The sequence below is a fragment of the Etheostoma cragini genome, chromosome 6 (genome assembly GCF_013103735.1).
Source record: "Etheostoma cragini isolate CJK2018 chromosome 6, CSU_Ecrag_1.0, whole genome shotgun sequence".
NCBI lineage: Eukaryota > Metazoa > Chordata > Actinopteri > Perciformes > Percidae > Etheostoma > Etheostoma cragini.
This window is the reverse complement of record NC_048412.1, coordinates 16684230-16700061: the sequence shown is the minus strand read 5'-3', so window position 1 is coordinate 16700061 and position 15832 is coordinate 16684230. Positions and strand designations below refer to the sequence as shown.

At 39.2% G+C, this 15832-nt stretch overlaps 1 protein-coding gene across 2 annotated transcripts in view; it reads right to left on the bottom strand.

The window, feature by feature from the left end:
• Window positions 1-12011, bottom strand: part of fam171a1 (family with sequence similarity 171 member A1) — an 18960-nt gene extending 6949 nt beyond the window's left edge. The window contains exons 1-5 of one of the 2 annotated variants that reach the window (XM_034875293.1): window positions 11588-12011; window positions 5494-5721; window positions 5075-5167; window positions 3088-3246; window positions 1730-1906 (exon numbers count right to left, since the gene is read on the bottom strand). In XM_034875293.1, the coding sequence (XP_034731184.1) occupies window positions 1730-1906; window positions 3088-3246; window positions 5075-5167; window positions 5494-5721; window positions 11588-11699 (769 nt within the window). In that variant the 5' untranslated portion in view covers window positions 11700-12011. Of the gene's footprint in view, window positions 1-1729; window positions 1907-3087; window positions 3247-5074; window positions 5168-5493; window positions 5722-7272; window positions 7422-11587 lie in introns of those variants that run through there. The other variant, XM_034875294.1, reaches the window with a different exon arrangement.
• Between the last annotated feature and the right edge of the window lie 3821 nt (window positions 12012-15832).

The window sequence follows — 15832 nt, the reverse complement described above, 5'->3', positions numbered from 1 at the left end:
GTGTGTGTGTGTGTGTGTGTGGGGGGGGGGTTCCTCTCAGCCCTTTTTATAAGCTCCAGTGCAACTTTGGGCACCTTAAACTGAGGCTCGAGATTCTTAAAGAGCAAAGATGGTCCAGATTTTAAAATTTGCTTGCTTAGATTTAGCGTAGATTTAGCATAATGCTACTCTCATCCCATATGCAGTTAGGACTAAAATACGCTTACTGTGGAATATATTTAATTCCACTGACAAGTGGCCTATGAGTCTATTAGCCTATATTTGGCAACAACTGTTAACTTCTTCTTTAGGCTCTTTTCTAGTTGAAAAGTTGAGAAAACTGGTCACCCAAAAAAGGGATGTCCTTGCATAGATGTCAAATATTCAAATTGCTTGTTTTGTCAAAACGTCCCTCACCCCTAGGCATTCAGTTGACAGCCACAAGAGAGTACATAAATCAGCAAATATTCACATTTGAGAAGCTAGAGCCAGTGAATCTTTTGGCATTTCTTTTTATATACCCCTTATAAGGAGTAACTCATAGTAGCATACCTACAAATAATTATTCCTCAATTCTGCAGTTACCCTCAGCATCTTTCAGCTCACGGTTTTGGTTTTCAGGCCAACAACTTGACTATTTTGTCACACTATCACCACTTTGTTTGACACAGAGGGCAACAAAAAATCTCAGATGAACCCACTTTACACTACCTGGTCAGCACAAAGCAACATACAGACACTGTTAGCGAGTAGCTGGTGAACACTTTGGAACATTTAGCAGCTAAAGAGCCAAAGATTTACCTCAGGAGTTGGTGGACCTAATGTTTTTGCTGGATGTGTAGATAGTGTTTGCTAGCAAAGTTTCCTTATCAACGTGGATGTGGTTTTTATACGTCAATGTTGTGATCACAGCTTGTTTTGGCTGCCCCCAAGTGGCCAAAAACCTCAATTGTTGCTGGTTTAAAAAAGACAAATTAGTGAATATCAAATTTGCTACAGATTATACTGTGTCACTACTAAGCAATGATTGTCTAAATCTTTCAGCTCATCAAATAACCAAGAAGAATTTGAATAGGTCCTGACAGAACATAAACATAATGCACAGCTGATCTGGAAACGCTGGACACTAATGTACACAGAGACGGATGTTTTGTTGTGGAGACACGTCAGACTCAACTGATGATCTAATCACACAGTCTTTTAGCTCAGCCGTTCCAAAAAGAACTGGGTGTGTCATAGAGCAGGCCGTCTGACAACACAGATTTGGAATTGCTGAAATAAATCAGTGGATACTGAGAGGCTTGAAGGGTTTCTGCCGTGGGAGCCAGCACCGCAGAGCTCTTTGCCATTGTTTAGTTCAGTTCAAGACTTAACTGAGCTCCAGCAGATTATACCTCCACGCTCTGATCTTCCAATGTGTGGCAGTATTTGTGTTTTGATTTGCAGATTAACGTGGTCATTTTTTATGACCTTATGAATAAGTTCATTCATCACTCAGACTCAAGTTGTGACTTGGCCGCACTGTATGAATATGCACGTGGTTTGTGTTAATGCTCATATTCTGACAATTCCATAAATCATTAACCCATGGAAGTAGGCCTAGTTTACAAAGAATAAGTTAGAGTGCCACTGGAGGAGCACTCTCAAAACGGATTTTCTGAAATCTTAGTGGAAGACAAACACATGTGTAGATGAGAGAAAACTTTGTTTAGAAAGTCAGAAAAGCTTTTATGTTTCTGTCAGTACATACCCAATCGTGGGTCAAATCTCCAGGCAGGGATGTGATCATTTTCCTTCAGGCCACTGTCAGCCGGCAGGGGGACAGAGACCGTGATTGGCTCATTCACCTGCAGCTCCACTCCGTCGCTGGCCAATAAGTGAACAGAGATGGCCGCTACAGGAGTCAACTCAAATCCCTTTTCGGTCCCTGTGAGAGAAGGAGGAGAGTGTAAGAGAGAAAAAGGCAGCAAAAAGAAAGGCGAGTGGGAGTAAAGTGCATAGGAGGGGGAGCAGAGAAAGGAGCATACAGCAGGAGGGGGTGAGTAACACAAAAAAGATAAAAGGAGTGTTGTTAGGGAAAGACAGACAGGAAAGAAAACAAGGGAAAGACAGGAAAGAAGGAAACAGGAGGGAGAGTGAAAAGTCTGAGAGACTGTGGGTGGAAAGTGTCACAAAGCACAAGTAAAGGCCTTGAGAAACCAACCCGACGGCTGACCACCTCCCCAAGTTGGCCAAAAAAAGATGCCGACTGCCAACTGCAGCCGATTGGACGAACACGTCACGTAGGTCTGGTTTCTCCCAAAAAATATCTAAGCCAGGCTGTCATGGCGGCTTGTTTAGAATACAATCTCATATTTCTAATAAAATAATTCACCAAAACTTATTTCTTTAAACATTTTAAGCGAGTAGTAAGCTATGCAGTTGCTGAATCTGTCTTCATTTCAGATTGACAAAGGTCAATTTAAAAGATTTGTCAGATTTTGAGAGACTCTAGTCACACTCATCCCGCTCGTCATTTCCGGGTTAACACTCTACCAATCAGATTGGTCATTTGAGTCTGAGTGCCGGCAGTGCTGGCTTTCCGACAGAGCATGTAACGTTGGCCAAAATGAAGGGCACCGGCCTCTCCGAAGGACAACGGCACGGAACACACCAATCAGACTTGAGTCACCGACCTTGCCAGACTGTCCGACGGCCGATTATTGGGTTGGTGTGTCAGGGCCTTAAGCCCGGAGGGAGAAGGTACGTGCTGTGGGGAGGGGGAGCTTTTGAGAAGTACTCAAGCTGAAGCAAAGACATACATACAGACAGACAGACAGACAGACCGACAGAGAGAGAGAGAGACGCATACTCACAGACTTGTGTAAGACAGAACGCGCGCGCCCACACACACACACACACACACACAAACGGGTTATTGTGCTTCAGGAGATCAGATAGAGAGGCCTCTCCAGGGTAGTCTCTCTGATGTACCACTGCTTCTTCTCTTTAATAGCCCCCCCCCCCCCCCTCCCACCCAGAAGCCTTCTACTCTGTCAGCTGTGTACAACTATCCTTGGCCCTATTTTTACGATTGAGTCTGTTACCGTCCGCCAGTTTGAGCCTCACCTGTGCCGTTGCCGCTGAGGACCTGCAGGTGGGGAAAGTGCTGGATGTGCGAGGGGGAACTGGCCACGGTGAGCAGAGCTGTAAGGTTGGCGTAAGATGTGTTGGAGGGAAGACTCAGAGCTCTGCGCTGGAAATAAACACTGGGCTGATGCTTGAAACCTTGAGGAGTGACAGAAAGAGAGACATCAGAAAAACATGGACATGTTAAATGAATATACAGTGTTAAAGTTTCAGTTTTCAACCCTTTCCAAATAGCTTTTTAAAAAGGTTCTTATGGCATTTTGCCCTTATTTCTGTAGTTGAACATTGCTTTGTTATAATAACATTAGGTACTTTTTTAAGCTGTTTGGTATGAAAGATATTTTGTAATGCTAGCAATTACAAAAAACTTTGTTCAGTATTGCATGTACATTGCATATATTGTAAAACCTCTGTTTAAAAATCTAGTCTCTAAGTGCACAAGGGTTAAATAAAAAATATAAAACACCAGTTCTCCATCTACATTCAAGATTCAAAATGTTGTATTTTTTAAAAGCTAAGTTTCCTTTACAATTTCAACAGATAATTCTGACAAAACAGTGTTTCTTACACACTGATGTTGTTTCAGGATGTTTTACATGGCAATCTTCAACTCCTCGTCTTCGCTTAATGCCATTTTATAAAGTCAGCCATGAAATTAGGCTTAATGGAAGCAACTCCAGATAAATATACTGTACCTAGTAGAGATAATGCCCTGCTTGACTTTTTCCTCTTGGCCAGTGTAGTACTTATTTCTGATACTTAGATGTGCATTTAATAGTTGCCTTTGCATTACAGCTTCCTACCCAGTATCTGCCTACCATTAAAAAAATTATAAAAAAAGAGGATAAACAGTGAAATCTGCATGTAGATGGACTCAGCAAGGTGATGTCATTGTGGTCGGACTGTACCGAGTGCACATTCCTGAACAGTGAGACACACATCCAGCTGTATACGAGCGTTCACTGTGTTCCTAGTTGTACCCGACATGTATCTGAACTCTGCAGTTATGTGCATCTTTTAAACTTTCCATGTTTCTGTCTAAGGCTTGTTCTTAAAGTTCAGGTGTGAATGTTATTTCCTTTTTGTGGCTCTGTTTTTGTGAAAGGAAATGACCCTGTTTCTGTTCTTGTGTGTTCCTTTCCTCTCTTCTTGTCTTTTTTTTCCCTCCACTTTCCTCTCACCTCATCTGTTCCTCCTTCTGTTGCACACTGCTCTGCCCATCCCCCTTTCTCTCCTATCTCTCCAACTGCTCCACCCACAACCTCCCTTTCCAGCACATACTGTATCATCCTTTTCTTCCTCCTCCTCTTCCCCCTCTTTTATTCTCTTTCCTCGTGCCACATGCCAAGGTTTATCACTCCCCTAGGCCTCTAAACGGTGTGTCGGACACAGGGCAGAAGCTACACTCCACTCAGGCACGTGCTGTGAGTAGTGTGTACTCAAGAGGTTTACATGTTAATGGTGTCTGCATATTTATTACTGTGAAGTTTTTCCTCTAGTCAGACAACACAGATGACACATTAAATTACTCCCTTGTCGTACACAGACACACAAAAGACCCAGCAGACAAAGAGGCTATATTGATTCTGCCTTAGTGAGAAAGCCTTATCTAATATAATTACACACCCCTTAACAAAGAAGCTGACTAACATGGACCGACTCATGATTTAGATTTGTGCATGTTTGGATGCAGGAGGGTGGATTTTTACTCAACAGTGGGCTATTTAATGTAATTGTTTTATTAGACTTCTTGCCAATGCTGCTCTAATCTATCTTACACACACACACACACACACACACACACACACACACACACACACACACACACACACACACACACACACACACACACACACACACACACACACACACACACACACACACACACACACACACACACACACACACACACACACACACACACACACACACACACACACACACACACACACACACACACCTTTACCTTGTAAGCCTGAAACAATCTCCACAACATCTTCATACACCATCAGAGTAGCAGCTCTTTCTGGTAGCAGGTTGAGGCTGATCGAGGAAAATACTGGAACACAAATAAATACCACAAAAAGTATACGTGCTACATTACAGATGGTATAAATCCAAAATCAGATAAGAAACACACTGCAGCAATCTACCTGGCCAATGACATAACTTATCTGTCACCAAACCAACTTCATACATGTTTACTAGTCCTGCTTTCATCCAGTCTGCTTTGCAGGACAGAAGTCTGACCCAGGAAACTGCACTTCTTTCCTCTTCCTTCCTTTCACTCCTCCATTGTTCAGACCTGGTAAGCGTGATAATCCAATTGGCTGCTGTTTCATTAGCACATCTCACATACACACACACACACAAACCCACACTCACCAGGTAATCTGGAGGGACTCCATGGAACAGAGTTTGGCACATATCCCTGTTTGGATGCGGTGACGACCAACGGTGTCCCAAGGCGGTAGGGGAAGCGCAAGTAGGTGTTGCCATCGGGTGATGAGGTTTCCGTGGTTACAGAAGTTTGGTTGGCGAAGAGCTGTATGGTGGCTCCTCCCAGGGGCTGGTGAGTACTGGCATCGCTAAGGTGAACCTTCAGAGTCACCTCTGTAATGACACAGAGTACTGAGCTGTTAAATATCGGAGTGTTGGTGTGAACACACTGCAGCGAGGCGTGATCTACAGACATAAAACACTGCTGTTACGGTTACTGCAGACGAAAATACAGTCATCTCTTTGACTGGGTTTGTTTTTGTGCCAGGCCCTTTGCCTTTAGTCCATGGCGATGGCGTTCCACATCCCAGCCAATCACAGAGAGACGGTTGTCTGACCATTTCCTGGACTCCGGCCAATGGCACTTCCCCTCTAAAACAATGGACCATTTCCCTCTCTCAAAGAAGCCTTGGACCAGAAGGGAAAAACAACGCCTGTATAAACGGCCTCTTTAAAGGAGAGGAGGAATAAAATAATGTACACAGACTGCCTGTTGATTGATGAAAAGCTTACACTAAAAGGCACCTATAGATGGAACAACAATCTTAAGGTCACTGAATGTCACACTGGCGAGATGGGTCTAATAATATCTTCACATTTTGTCAGACTAATTTAATTTTACAGACAGTGATTACTCGATAAAAAAAATCTCAAAAGAGAAGTGTTTTTACCTGCTGTTACATATTCTGTGTTAAGTGTGACAGCAGGATGGGCTGTTACATCGTTGTTAATTTGGATAAGTGGTTGTTGTTGATTATAACTATTGATAGATTGGTGTACAACATTACAGGTAATGAATGTTGGTTTCATTTAATTTACTTTATATACTGTTGGGTAGTTTCGGAATCCCCCTGAGAATAAAAAGCCTTATCCTAACCTATAATAGTACATCATACATTTTTTGATTATTTTTTGTATTGCTAGTCTGAATCTGCAAAGTGAATAAAGATGTAGTCGAGTAAAAAGTACAATATTTGTCTCTTTAATGTAGTTACTGTGGCAGAAAATGTAAATATTCAAGTAAAGTACAAGTTTAATACAACATTGTACTTAAGCGTTGTACTTGAGTAAATGTGCTTTCCAGTACGTAATGCCTAACAAAGTATGCACATCTATTTTTGCCTCTGCAGAGAGGCATGTCAAACGCTGTGAGGTTGATTATATCACAAGCTGAAAAACAAACAAAAAGTCACTTTCAGCTTTATATCCCAAAAGGTATGATAAAAACAAACTTGGTACAAAAACACTATAATTTCAAATCCACACAAACCCAAACTCACTTCAACCTAAACCCTGTATGATCATGGGTTGCTGGTTGACCCATGGTGACCTTTCAATTAAGACTAAAAGGGTTTCTCCTTCCTTCTCCCTTCACCTAAACATGCCCACCTCCCCCATAGTCAAGGCAACTGAATTTCATCGTTACTCTTTATGGTAACACCACACACTAACACATACATACCCCTGGCTAGACTGATCCCCCTCCCCCCACTCAGGGACCCTGCAGTCAGCAAGGAACCACTGACAAATCTGTTAAGAGTTCAGCCCGAGTGCAGCAGGCTCCACCTAAAAACAACGCGCCGCACCAAATGATACCTTTGCATGTGTGGAAGTTAGGAGGTTTAGCAGAGCAACGTGTCAATTTCAAACCCCACACATAATTACCCTGAAAGGTTTTGTGAGAAGATCTGCACAGTGGCTGCTTTCTGACCCTTCACTTCATTCCTTCACGTTATTACATTTGCACTGTCACAGCTACGGGATTGGAAAACAAGGAGACATCTGACAGAAACTTCCCATTTCATTAAGATTGTTTGTGTGTGTGTGTTTGTGTGAGTGTGTAAGAAAAAGAGATCATAACCTCACATCCTGTCCCACTCCCAGTGATAGGTTGTAAGGGGTACCAGCTGTGCTCACTTAAAAAAAGAACTCCCCTTGGAGACTCAAGATTGACAAATGCAACAGCCCCTCTCCCAATCCTCATCCAATAAATCACTACTGTGGTGACATCATTGTTAAACAAGCTAGGAGTCTCCACTCTGCTCCAACACACAAAAGAGGAAGATGTTCTGCCTGAAGAATGACCGAAGACCTTGATTCTGCAGCAAAACCAGCACCTTTATAACTCCCCTTACTGTATTAACTCATTAGCTGTGTGTTTTGAGCACCATATGGAGGATAAAGACATCAAAGAGTTTTGCCTGACCAATGCTGCCATCTCTCCAATTATCCTAGGCATCAGCAGCCAAAGCAGCTTGAGGGTTGTGTGTGTTTCTATCCCATGTAGAAAGAGATGACCCCAAGATGCAGGAAAGACAAAATGAGTGTGTACAGGGAGGCAAAGCCTTTCTGCACCATAAAAGTGAGGTGTGATTAACTGGAAATGCATGGTATGGCTGGCATCCATTGGGTGTGTGAGGAGGTTTGGTGTTCTTCCAAACAGAGGAGGGGGAAACAAATATTCTCTGCACACAAGGCTGAGTGAAAGGCTTGCTTGTACACAACATCTAGTATAACAAAATTGCAGCTTATTAGAATCAATGGCTTATCACAAGTTACTGGGGCTCAAAGCGATATCAGCGAAAAAAATAATGAGCACAAACAAATACAAAGAACGTTTTTGTCGACCCGTTCCTCCATCAATTCTAATACATGAAACAAACATAAATGTCATATTTCCATCGCGTTATATACACTGTTTTCCAACATTTGAGGGTTGACTGGCGCTTTTTTTTTTATTACTTTCTCAGGGTTTGATAAACTTCATCAAAGATATCACAATTTCATAGTATTTTTTTATGTCTGGGTTTCCATTGAACACAATGTATTTGTTTTTTTTTTTAAACACACTGCACACTGGCAGGGAGACAGATTACTAAAGTGGATTTTCTGTCCTTGACTACTGAAAACAGCTTATAGCTTAGGAATAGTAAAACAGAAAATGTTAGTGGTTTTGAAACCCTGACTTTTTCTAACTGCAGTATACCTTCAAACTGGTAACCGGCCCATGCCTAGATGTGACAGGATTGCAAGAGCTCTTGAAATATTGGCGAGTTGTTCAAATAAAGTAAGGTATAGTAAAATATAATACATAGTAAAAACAAGTATTTTATCATTTATGTACAATAAAAAGAAAACAACAATGCAGTTAAGGATTCAAGTCTATGAAAACTACACCCATGTATGCTTAAACGTCAAGCTCCAACAGAATGTTGTTTGTGTTTCTAGATGTAATAAGTTGATCAACCACATCTAAAAGAAAACCACACAATTGTTTACCATTGAGATAAATATCCAAAATCTGAGTCTCGGTATTGTTATCTGATAAAAAAGGCCTTTTAAGAATGTTATAGGAACAAAATTCGGATAACACAAAAGGTCAATCAAACATACAAAATGTGGAAAAACAGACAAATAAAAGCACTTCTGTATGATGAACTAAAGCTCTGTCATTGTAAATAAAGACAAGGGCCATCAATAAGTGTCCTGCGTGCTATTTTGACTTATCTGGTTTTAAGTGAGATTAGAAAGCGATGGTTGATCCCAATTAACTTAGCAGGGGACATAACAATTAGGTTACATCATCATGTCAGGCTGGAGAGCAAACTGACTCATCTCACGAGTAAATATTACCATCTACATACTGCACTGCAATCCATACACTGGTTCTGCTCTTTGGTTCAGTAGGTTGTTGACCCCCTCCCTAAATATGCTCTCTCGTGACATGATGCATATTCAAAGTGGATCTGCCATTAGCACTCACGCCAGCATCTTGTTATTTAAAAGAATAAAATCTCTCTCTCTCTCTCTCTCTCTCTCTCTCTCTCTCTCTCTCTCTCTCTCTCTCTCTCTCTCTCTCTCTCTCTCTCTCTCTCTCTCTCTCTCTCTCTCTCTCTCTCTCTCTCTCTCTCTCTCTCTCTCTCTCTCTCTCTCTCTCTCTCTCTCTCTCTCTCTCTCTCTCTCTCTGCTGGCTAGCTGGTGACAATATGATTGGATTGGTTTACTTCATGGCAACCCTTGTCCAGCTTCAGCGAATGTTTGTCTGCTGGAAATGCAATGTCATATTTATTATGGGCAGCAGTAATGTGAGTGAGCTCTATATCTGCGGCTGGATTGTCTGTCTGGCTCCAGTCATCTATGTTGTCTGCTGGACAAACCAGGAAAAGTCCTCAGTATCGACCTGAACATAACCCCCCGGGGACAACTGAAGGTCAATCTGAGGCAAAGTGAACTCCAGAAAAAGAGAGTGAGAAACAAAGGGAAAACAGAGAGCGGAGAAAGGCCGGGACAGACTATACCTTGTTCTTACAGGAGCTTGTTATTGTGAATTTAGCAAATGTTCATGATGCAGAAAATGTGATGTCTTAAGTAGAACTACTTCAAAGACTCCTGAACTAATCATAAAATATCAGAAACTAACTCAACAGCTTTGAGAGAAATCAGTGCTCATTGTTGCTTTTTTACAGCATTAGTTACTGTATGTTTACGGAAGTAAGGGATAAAAGTGACGGATTAAACAGATGTGGCTCCACTTTAGTAGTTACTATTAGCTGCAGCTTTGAAGTTAGTGACAGAATGAGATGCCAACAGATTATTGTGATTCATACTGGCTTTCAAACTTCTAATGTGTCTGTCTGCTGTCTATTCGAATTGCGATTCTAACTCTACAGATTCAAAATTGATTCTAGAATTCCAAAAAGTTTAATATTTTTAAATTTCTTTTTATTTATTGTATGTCTACTGCAATCACATGATAGATTAGATAGATAGACATTACATACACATCCATAACAGAATGATAAACTAACACTAAACAAATACACAGGAATAATGTAGATATGAATATACAGAACATACATACAAAAAGTAACTTCATGCATACTGTGATGTTTTTTTTTTTTTTAAATCGAGAATCATTTGAATCAAAAATCAATATGGAATCGAATTGTGACATTTTTTTAATTGTACACCTCTAATGCTTGACATATTACTTAGTAGGGCTGATGATTATTTTCATCATCAATTAACCTGACTATCTTTTGTCAATTAATAGTTTTGTCTATAAAATGTAAGGAAATAGTAAAAAGAAAAAGCAGTTTTCTATCAAATCCTTACATTATAAAAGCTAGAATCAGGGTTGGCATTTGCTTAAGAAACTGAAAAACAATAATTTATCAATATGGCTGGTTCCCACTTTCTAAATGTTAACATTGATGTTTTAGGATAGTTAGCTGACAAGCTTTGAGTTGAGTGTTGTTAGTTGGACAAGACAAGCATTCTGTAGATGTCAACTTAGGCTCTGGGAAATTGTGAGTTTCAACTACTTTCTGACATTCTAAAGACAAATTAATTACTTGATTAACCACAAAATAACCCTTAGCTGCAGCTCTATCACAAGTGCCAAGTATAAAGTCTGAGCTTGTTGGTATTGAATCTACTTAATGTTTGACACATAAACAAGGTGGACTTTCTGGTTAAAAACCCACAGTAACTGCAATAGACCGTACTTCCCAAAATTTTAAGTTACCCCCCTTGTTTAGGACACTTAAGAGAGAGAGAAAGAGAGAAAGGGAGAAAGAGAGAGCGAGAGAGAGAGAGAGAGAGAGAGAGAGAGAGACACTCTTTTTTGTGAAGCTACAAATGACAAATCACAGCAGCTGGTCTCATTTGCTGCATTATTCTGCACAATCTGAGGGCATGTTTTCAGTCCCTACCATTAACAAAGTATTTTACGAAGATGTGGCGTACGTTACACCACATTGTAAAAAACTCTTTTAAAAGGTTTTTGAGATAATAAACTATGCTGGATATTAAACAAGTCAGAAGTTTCCATGCTCTCTTTCTGCCACCAGCTAACTGGCTAATGTTAGCTAACTTAAAGTCACATCAGCATCCAAGCTGGCTAGCAGCACCATTAGCCACCAAAAATAGCCAGCTAACTAGCTTGTTTTTAAGGACAAAATGTTTAATACACTTTTACCTTGTATGATTGTGTCCTCCGGTAAGGTTTTGGCGACAGCTCTGTTGACAAGGTATCCCAAAAGGCAGACTAAAATTGCAGCAGCTTGTCTTAAATTCACAGCCTGCATCATTGCAGATGTGTATCAACGGTTAAATAAAAATAAAGTAGCCAAATCTTTTGCTTTTACAAACTCACTGACCGGCTTCTTCAGCGTAAACTCGGTTTATTCCGCAAAGGAGGCAACACTCCATATTTCGCAGGATCAGCATTCCTGTTTTTTTGCCTGTAAAGCCGTGTTTCCTCTGTGCATCCCCCGGCCCTTGTACCGCTCGGTCGTGTTTTTTTTATCGACGGGTCAGAGAGGAAGACGGCCCCACCAATCCTCTAAGCCACATGCCCCAAAACAGCACCAACAGGCGGCTTCTTTCATACGCAGCACTGTAAATATCTGCGGTCCTCCAGCGCCACCTGCCAGCCAAAATAATGAAAATAATCTTTATCGATGTATTCAATTCTCTTTCTGATTTGTCTGATAACCTTACCCACGTTTTCCCGACACTTTCAATGTGCCAACTCAACATGCCTATTGCCTCATTTTGTGCTCACTTATGGAGCCCCAAAACTGACAAAATGTAGTAAAAGTTTATCAGACCAAGTCCAAATTCCAAAATATAAATAAACGCATCAATACATAATATTGTTAATTGAATAATGAAAATGGAGCGTAAAGAAGAAAAATAGCTTAATTATCAGATAGTTTAAAAACCAACCAAACAAAAATTGTTTAGTCCTTACCACTAATCAGCAGCTTAGTGTATACATTTTTCACCTTTTTGTATTTTATTGTGTATAGTTATATTTTTCCCATCCATGAATTACTTTATCATGTACTAAAAGACTCAAGTTTCCATCATGTAGGCCTACGTGCTTTACAAACAAAAGGAAAGAGAAAATTTGAACCCCCAAACAATGCATGCTGAAAAGTATATGTTAATATGATAACCAGGTTCATTTCATAAATGTAAGCTTTGCACTCCAATGCAAGTGTTTTCAATCACCTTGTTTATTAGACCTCTAGTTAAGTGGACGTTGGGTTAAGTTACATTTGAAGAACTCTAATAATCAGATCACTTTAGTGGAAACACCTGTGTGTGTTATAGGCCTACTATGCGGGCTAGAGAAGGTTAAGTGAACACTTAATTATTTAAATTCAAATTATACATAAAGTAAAAATCTCATAAACAGCAAAAAAATGTCAAATCCCAATTGCACTCTTCAATCTGCTTTAACTTCCATAAGTTCCCTTTTCACTTTTGTTGTTTTTGAGTTTGTAGCCTGGCACAGCCAAAATAATTTGCAAATGTGTATCAACCAAAGCAAATGAAACATGAGCTGGCAGATTTGCCTGGTTTCCAAGTTGAAGTGATTGTAGTTACTAACAAAGACAGCACAAACAGGCAGCCTTTTCCTCCTGCTCTCATCTACAGAGCTCCAGCGCCACCTGCAGCCCAACATGGGGGAATTTCTTATGACATGAGATAAAAAACCTAGAGAAATGTATAACATCATGTTACCTGTTCTTATGTAAGTTACTGGTCAGGTTGCTTCGTTGCTATTTATTTCAGGAAACAAACAGTTTACATTAAATGGTCATTTCCTCATTCAGAAGACATCATGACATTTTGACCCATTGTTTCGTAGTCTATGTCTCACTAAGGTAGGCTAGTCTTTAATTCTCTTGGTTCTGTTTTTTTCGACGTCAATCTCCTGATTGTCTGAACATCAGGATTAAATGAAGAAAGTTTACACTGTTCTAACATATTTCTTTACCACATACAAAGAAGAAACATAATTCATGGGCTGTGTTTCTAAATGTAATTTACATGTGGACACACCCTTAATTCATACACATGCCAGCTTATGTTTTACTTTGAAAAAAGACTATGTAACTTTTGAAAAACAAAATAGCCCATTCTTCCTCTTAAAATGAACCTTACTCAACTCAGAATGCTTTACTTAAGTAAAATACTAATACCACACTGTAGTCTTTTGCAAGTAAAAGTCCTGCATTGAAAATGCCACTTAAGTAAAATGTGTATGTGTGTATGTAAGAATCATTGGGAAAATGTATTAAAAGTAAAAAGTACTCAATGCAGAAAAATCCTCAAATTTTACAAACTGGAAACAGTTCAAACCGTTCTGTTTATCAATTTAGTGTTTAATCCTTTAATCATTTCAGCTGTGCTTCTTGGCCTATAGCCTGTATTGTTGGGTGGTTTTATTATATTAAAAATTTAGCATCATATTGTATAAACTATGTGTTTTGTGTGCAAAAATCTTAATGTGTAAAGTAACTAGTAACTAAAGCTGTCAGGTTAATAAAGTGGAGTAAAAAGTACAATATTTCTCTCTGAAATGTTGTTGAATAGAAGTATAAAGTGGCATAAAAAGAATAGACTAAAGTAACGTATGTGTTATTTCAATTTGTACATAAGTACAGTACTTGAGTATATGTACTTAGTTACATTCCATCACTGGTAATAACCCATACACTCAGGAATTTTGCTGCTGCAGCCTCACTTGGTCTGGTATGACCAGCTCATGGTGCCTTATTTTGGCTTTAAATAAACCTAAATATTATATAACTGAAATTATTGAATATCAAGAGGTGTTTTGGATTCAAACATTAAATGTAAAAGTGCATTAAGGTCAGAATGAAACTTTATTATTTAATTTCTTCATTAGATATTTTTGGGTCTTTACTGTTTGCCTTCTATGTTATTACAGTGTTGTTTATTCAAACATTAGCAAGTAACATACTGTTCGTCTGGCTCACTGTTATCTGTAACTTTTTATTAATGTTAAAAATAATGAGGTTTCAATTATACACTAACTTGTCTTGTAGAAAAATACCCGTCATTTAATAAGGTAACGTTTTTGAAATCAATGTCTCTTTTGCAAGAAGGACCTGAGCACAGTTGATGAAAATAATATATTATAATATTATAATATTTTAATAAATAAAAAATGATGTAGTGAGGCAGCTTTTGCAGACCTTTATAAATGAAAAATGACAGAATTTAGATCTCTTTTTGTTGATCATGCAGACCAGCCTACTTCTACTGTGATAGTACTCAGTGAGGACTTCATGTTTATCTCCTGAAATGAAACGCAAAGCATGATAAACCGCATTAAGTTGTTTTAAGGTATGAGAATAAAGAATATTTCAAGGACAAACATGATGTTCAAAGTGATTATTTAAGTTTAAGTAAAAAGTGGTGAAAAATAAGTCAGTACATTTTCTCAAGTACTGTACTTAGTAGTTACAGGTTACAAGTTAAAATTGCATGTACATAACAGCAAGTAAAGGTAGTTTAAACTAAGCTTCTCTTTCAAAAAGTGAAAATGCACTTTATGTGTAACACTGTAAAATATAAATGGATAATTTGTGATGTTTACTGGTGTTTTCTTGACACCTACTATGATTTAGAATACATTCATATTTTTCACTGTGATCCATTGTTCATAAAGTTTCAGCAACCAACCGCTGAAGGTGACTTCAGCTGCATTGATTCAAGGTTAATTCGAATATTTTACGAACGACCCAGTTCATCCATCAATGCTGAGATCAACTTATAAATAACCTCAATAATTGATATGACGCACAGGGCAAACTCTGTGAACGCACCTGCTTACAAACATGTTGTTGAGCACTCTGCTGCTTCACTTCCTCATGTTTTGTGTGCAAGATCAATTCACTTCTGATTTTAATTTGTCTTTTGCATGTCACCATGCATATTTGCAGCTTCTTTTCACTGCTGTTTCTGCTCCTGTTGTTTTCAAGAGCATGGAAGTAACATTGAAAAAAGCTGTAATGAGGTTGTTTGTATTGCTGTGTGCCTGCACTGTTGACGAGACTGGGTCAAATATTCAGTTGCCACAACAGGTTTCTACATGATCTAATACCTACTGGCTTTCTATTATAGATGCTCTTTTAGGTTGTGGTTAGCTTCGCTGCCAGTTTAATTCCTCTGGGGAAACTGTTTATCTTGTGCAAATCTACTTCAATAAGTTGGTTCAGATCCAATACAGCAGCACTAACGGAAAATATATTAGCTACACAGAGAAAACAAAAGAATTTGCAGTTGGCTTCAACCAAATCCCTGCTCTTTTGAAACAGGAAGAAAAGAATGCAGAAAAATGCAAATCCCAAGTCTCATTGGCATGTGATATCGTTCCAAAACCATGATTTTACCTTTTTCT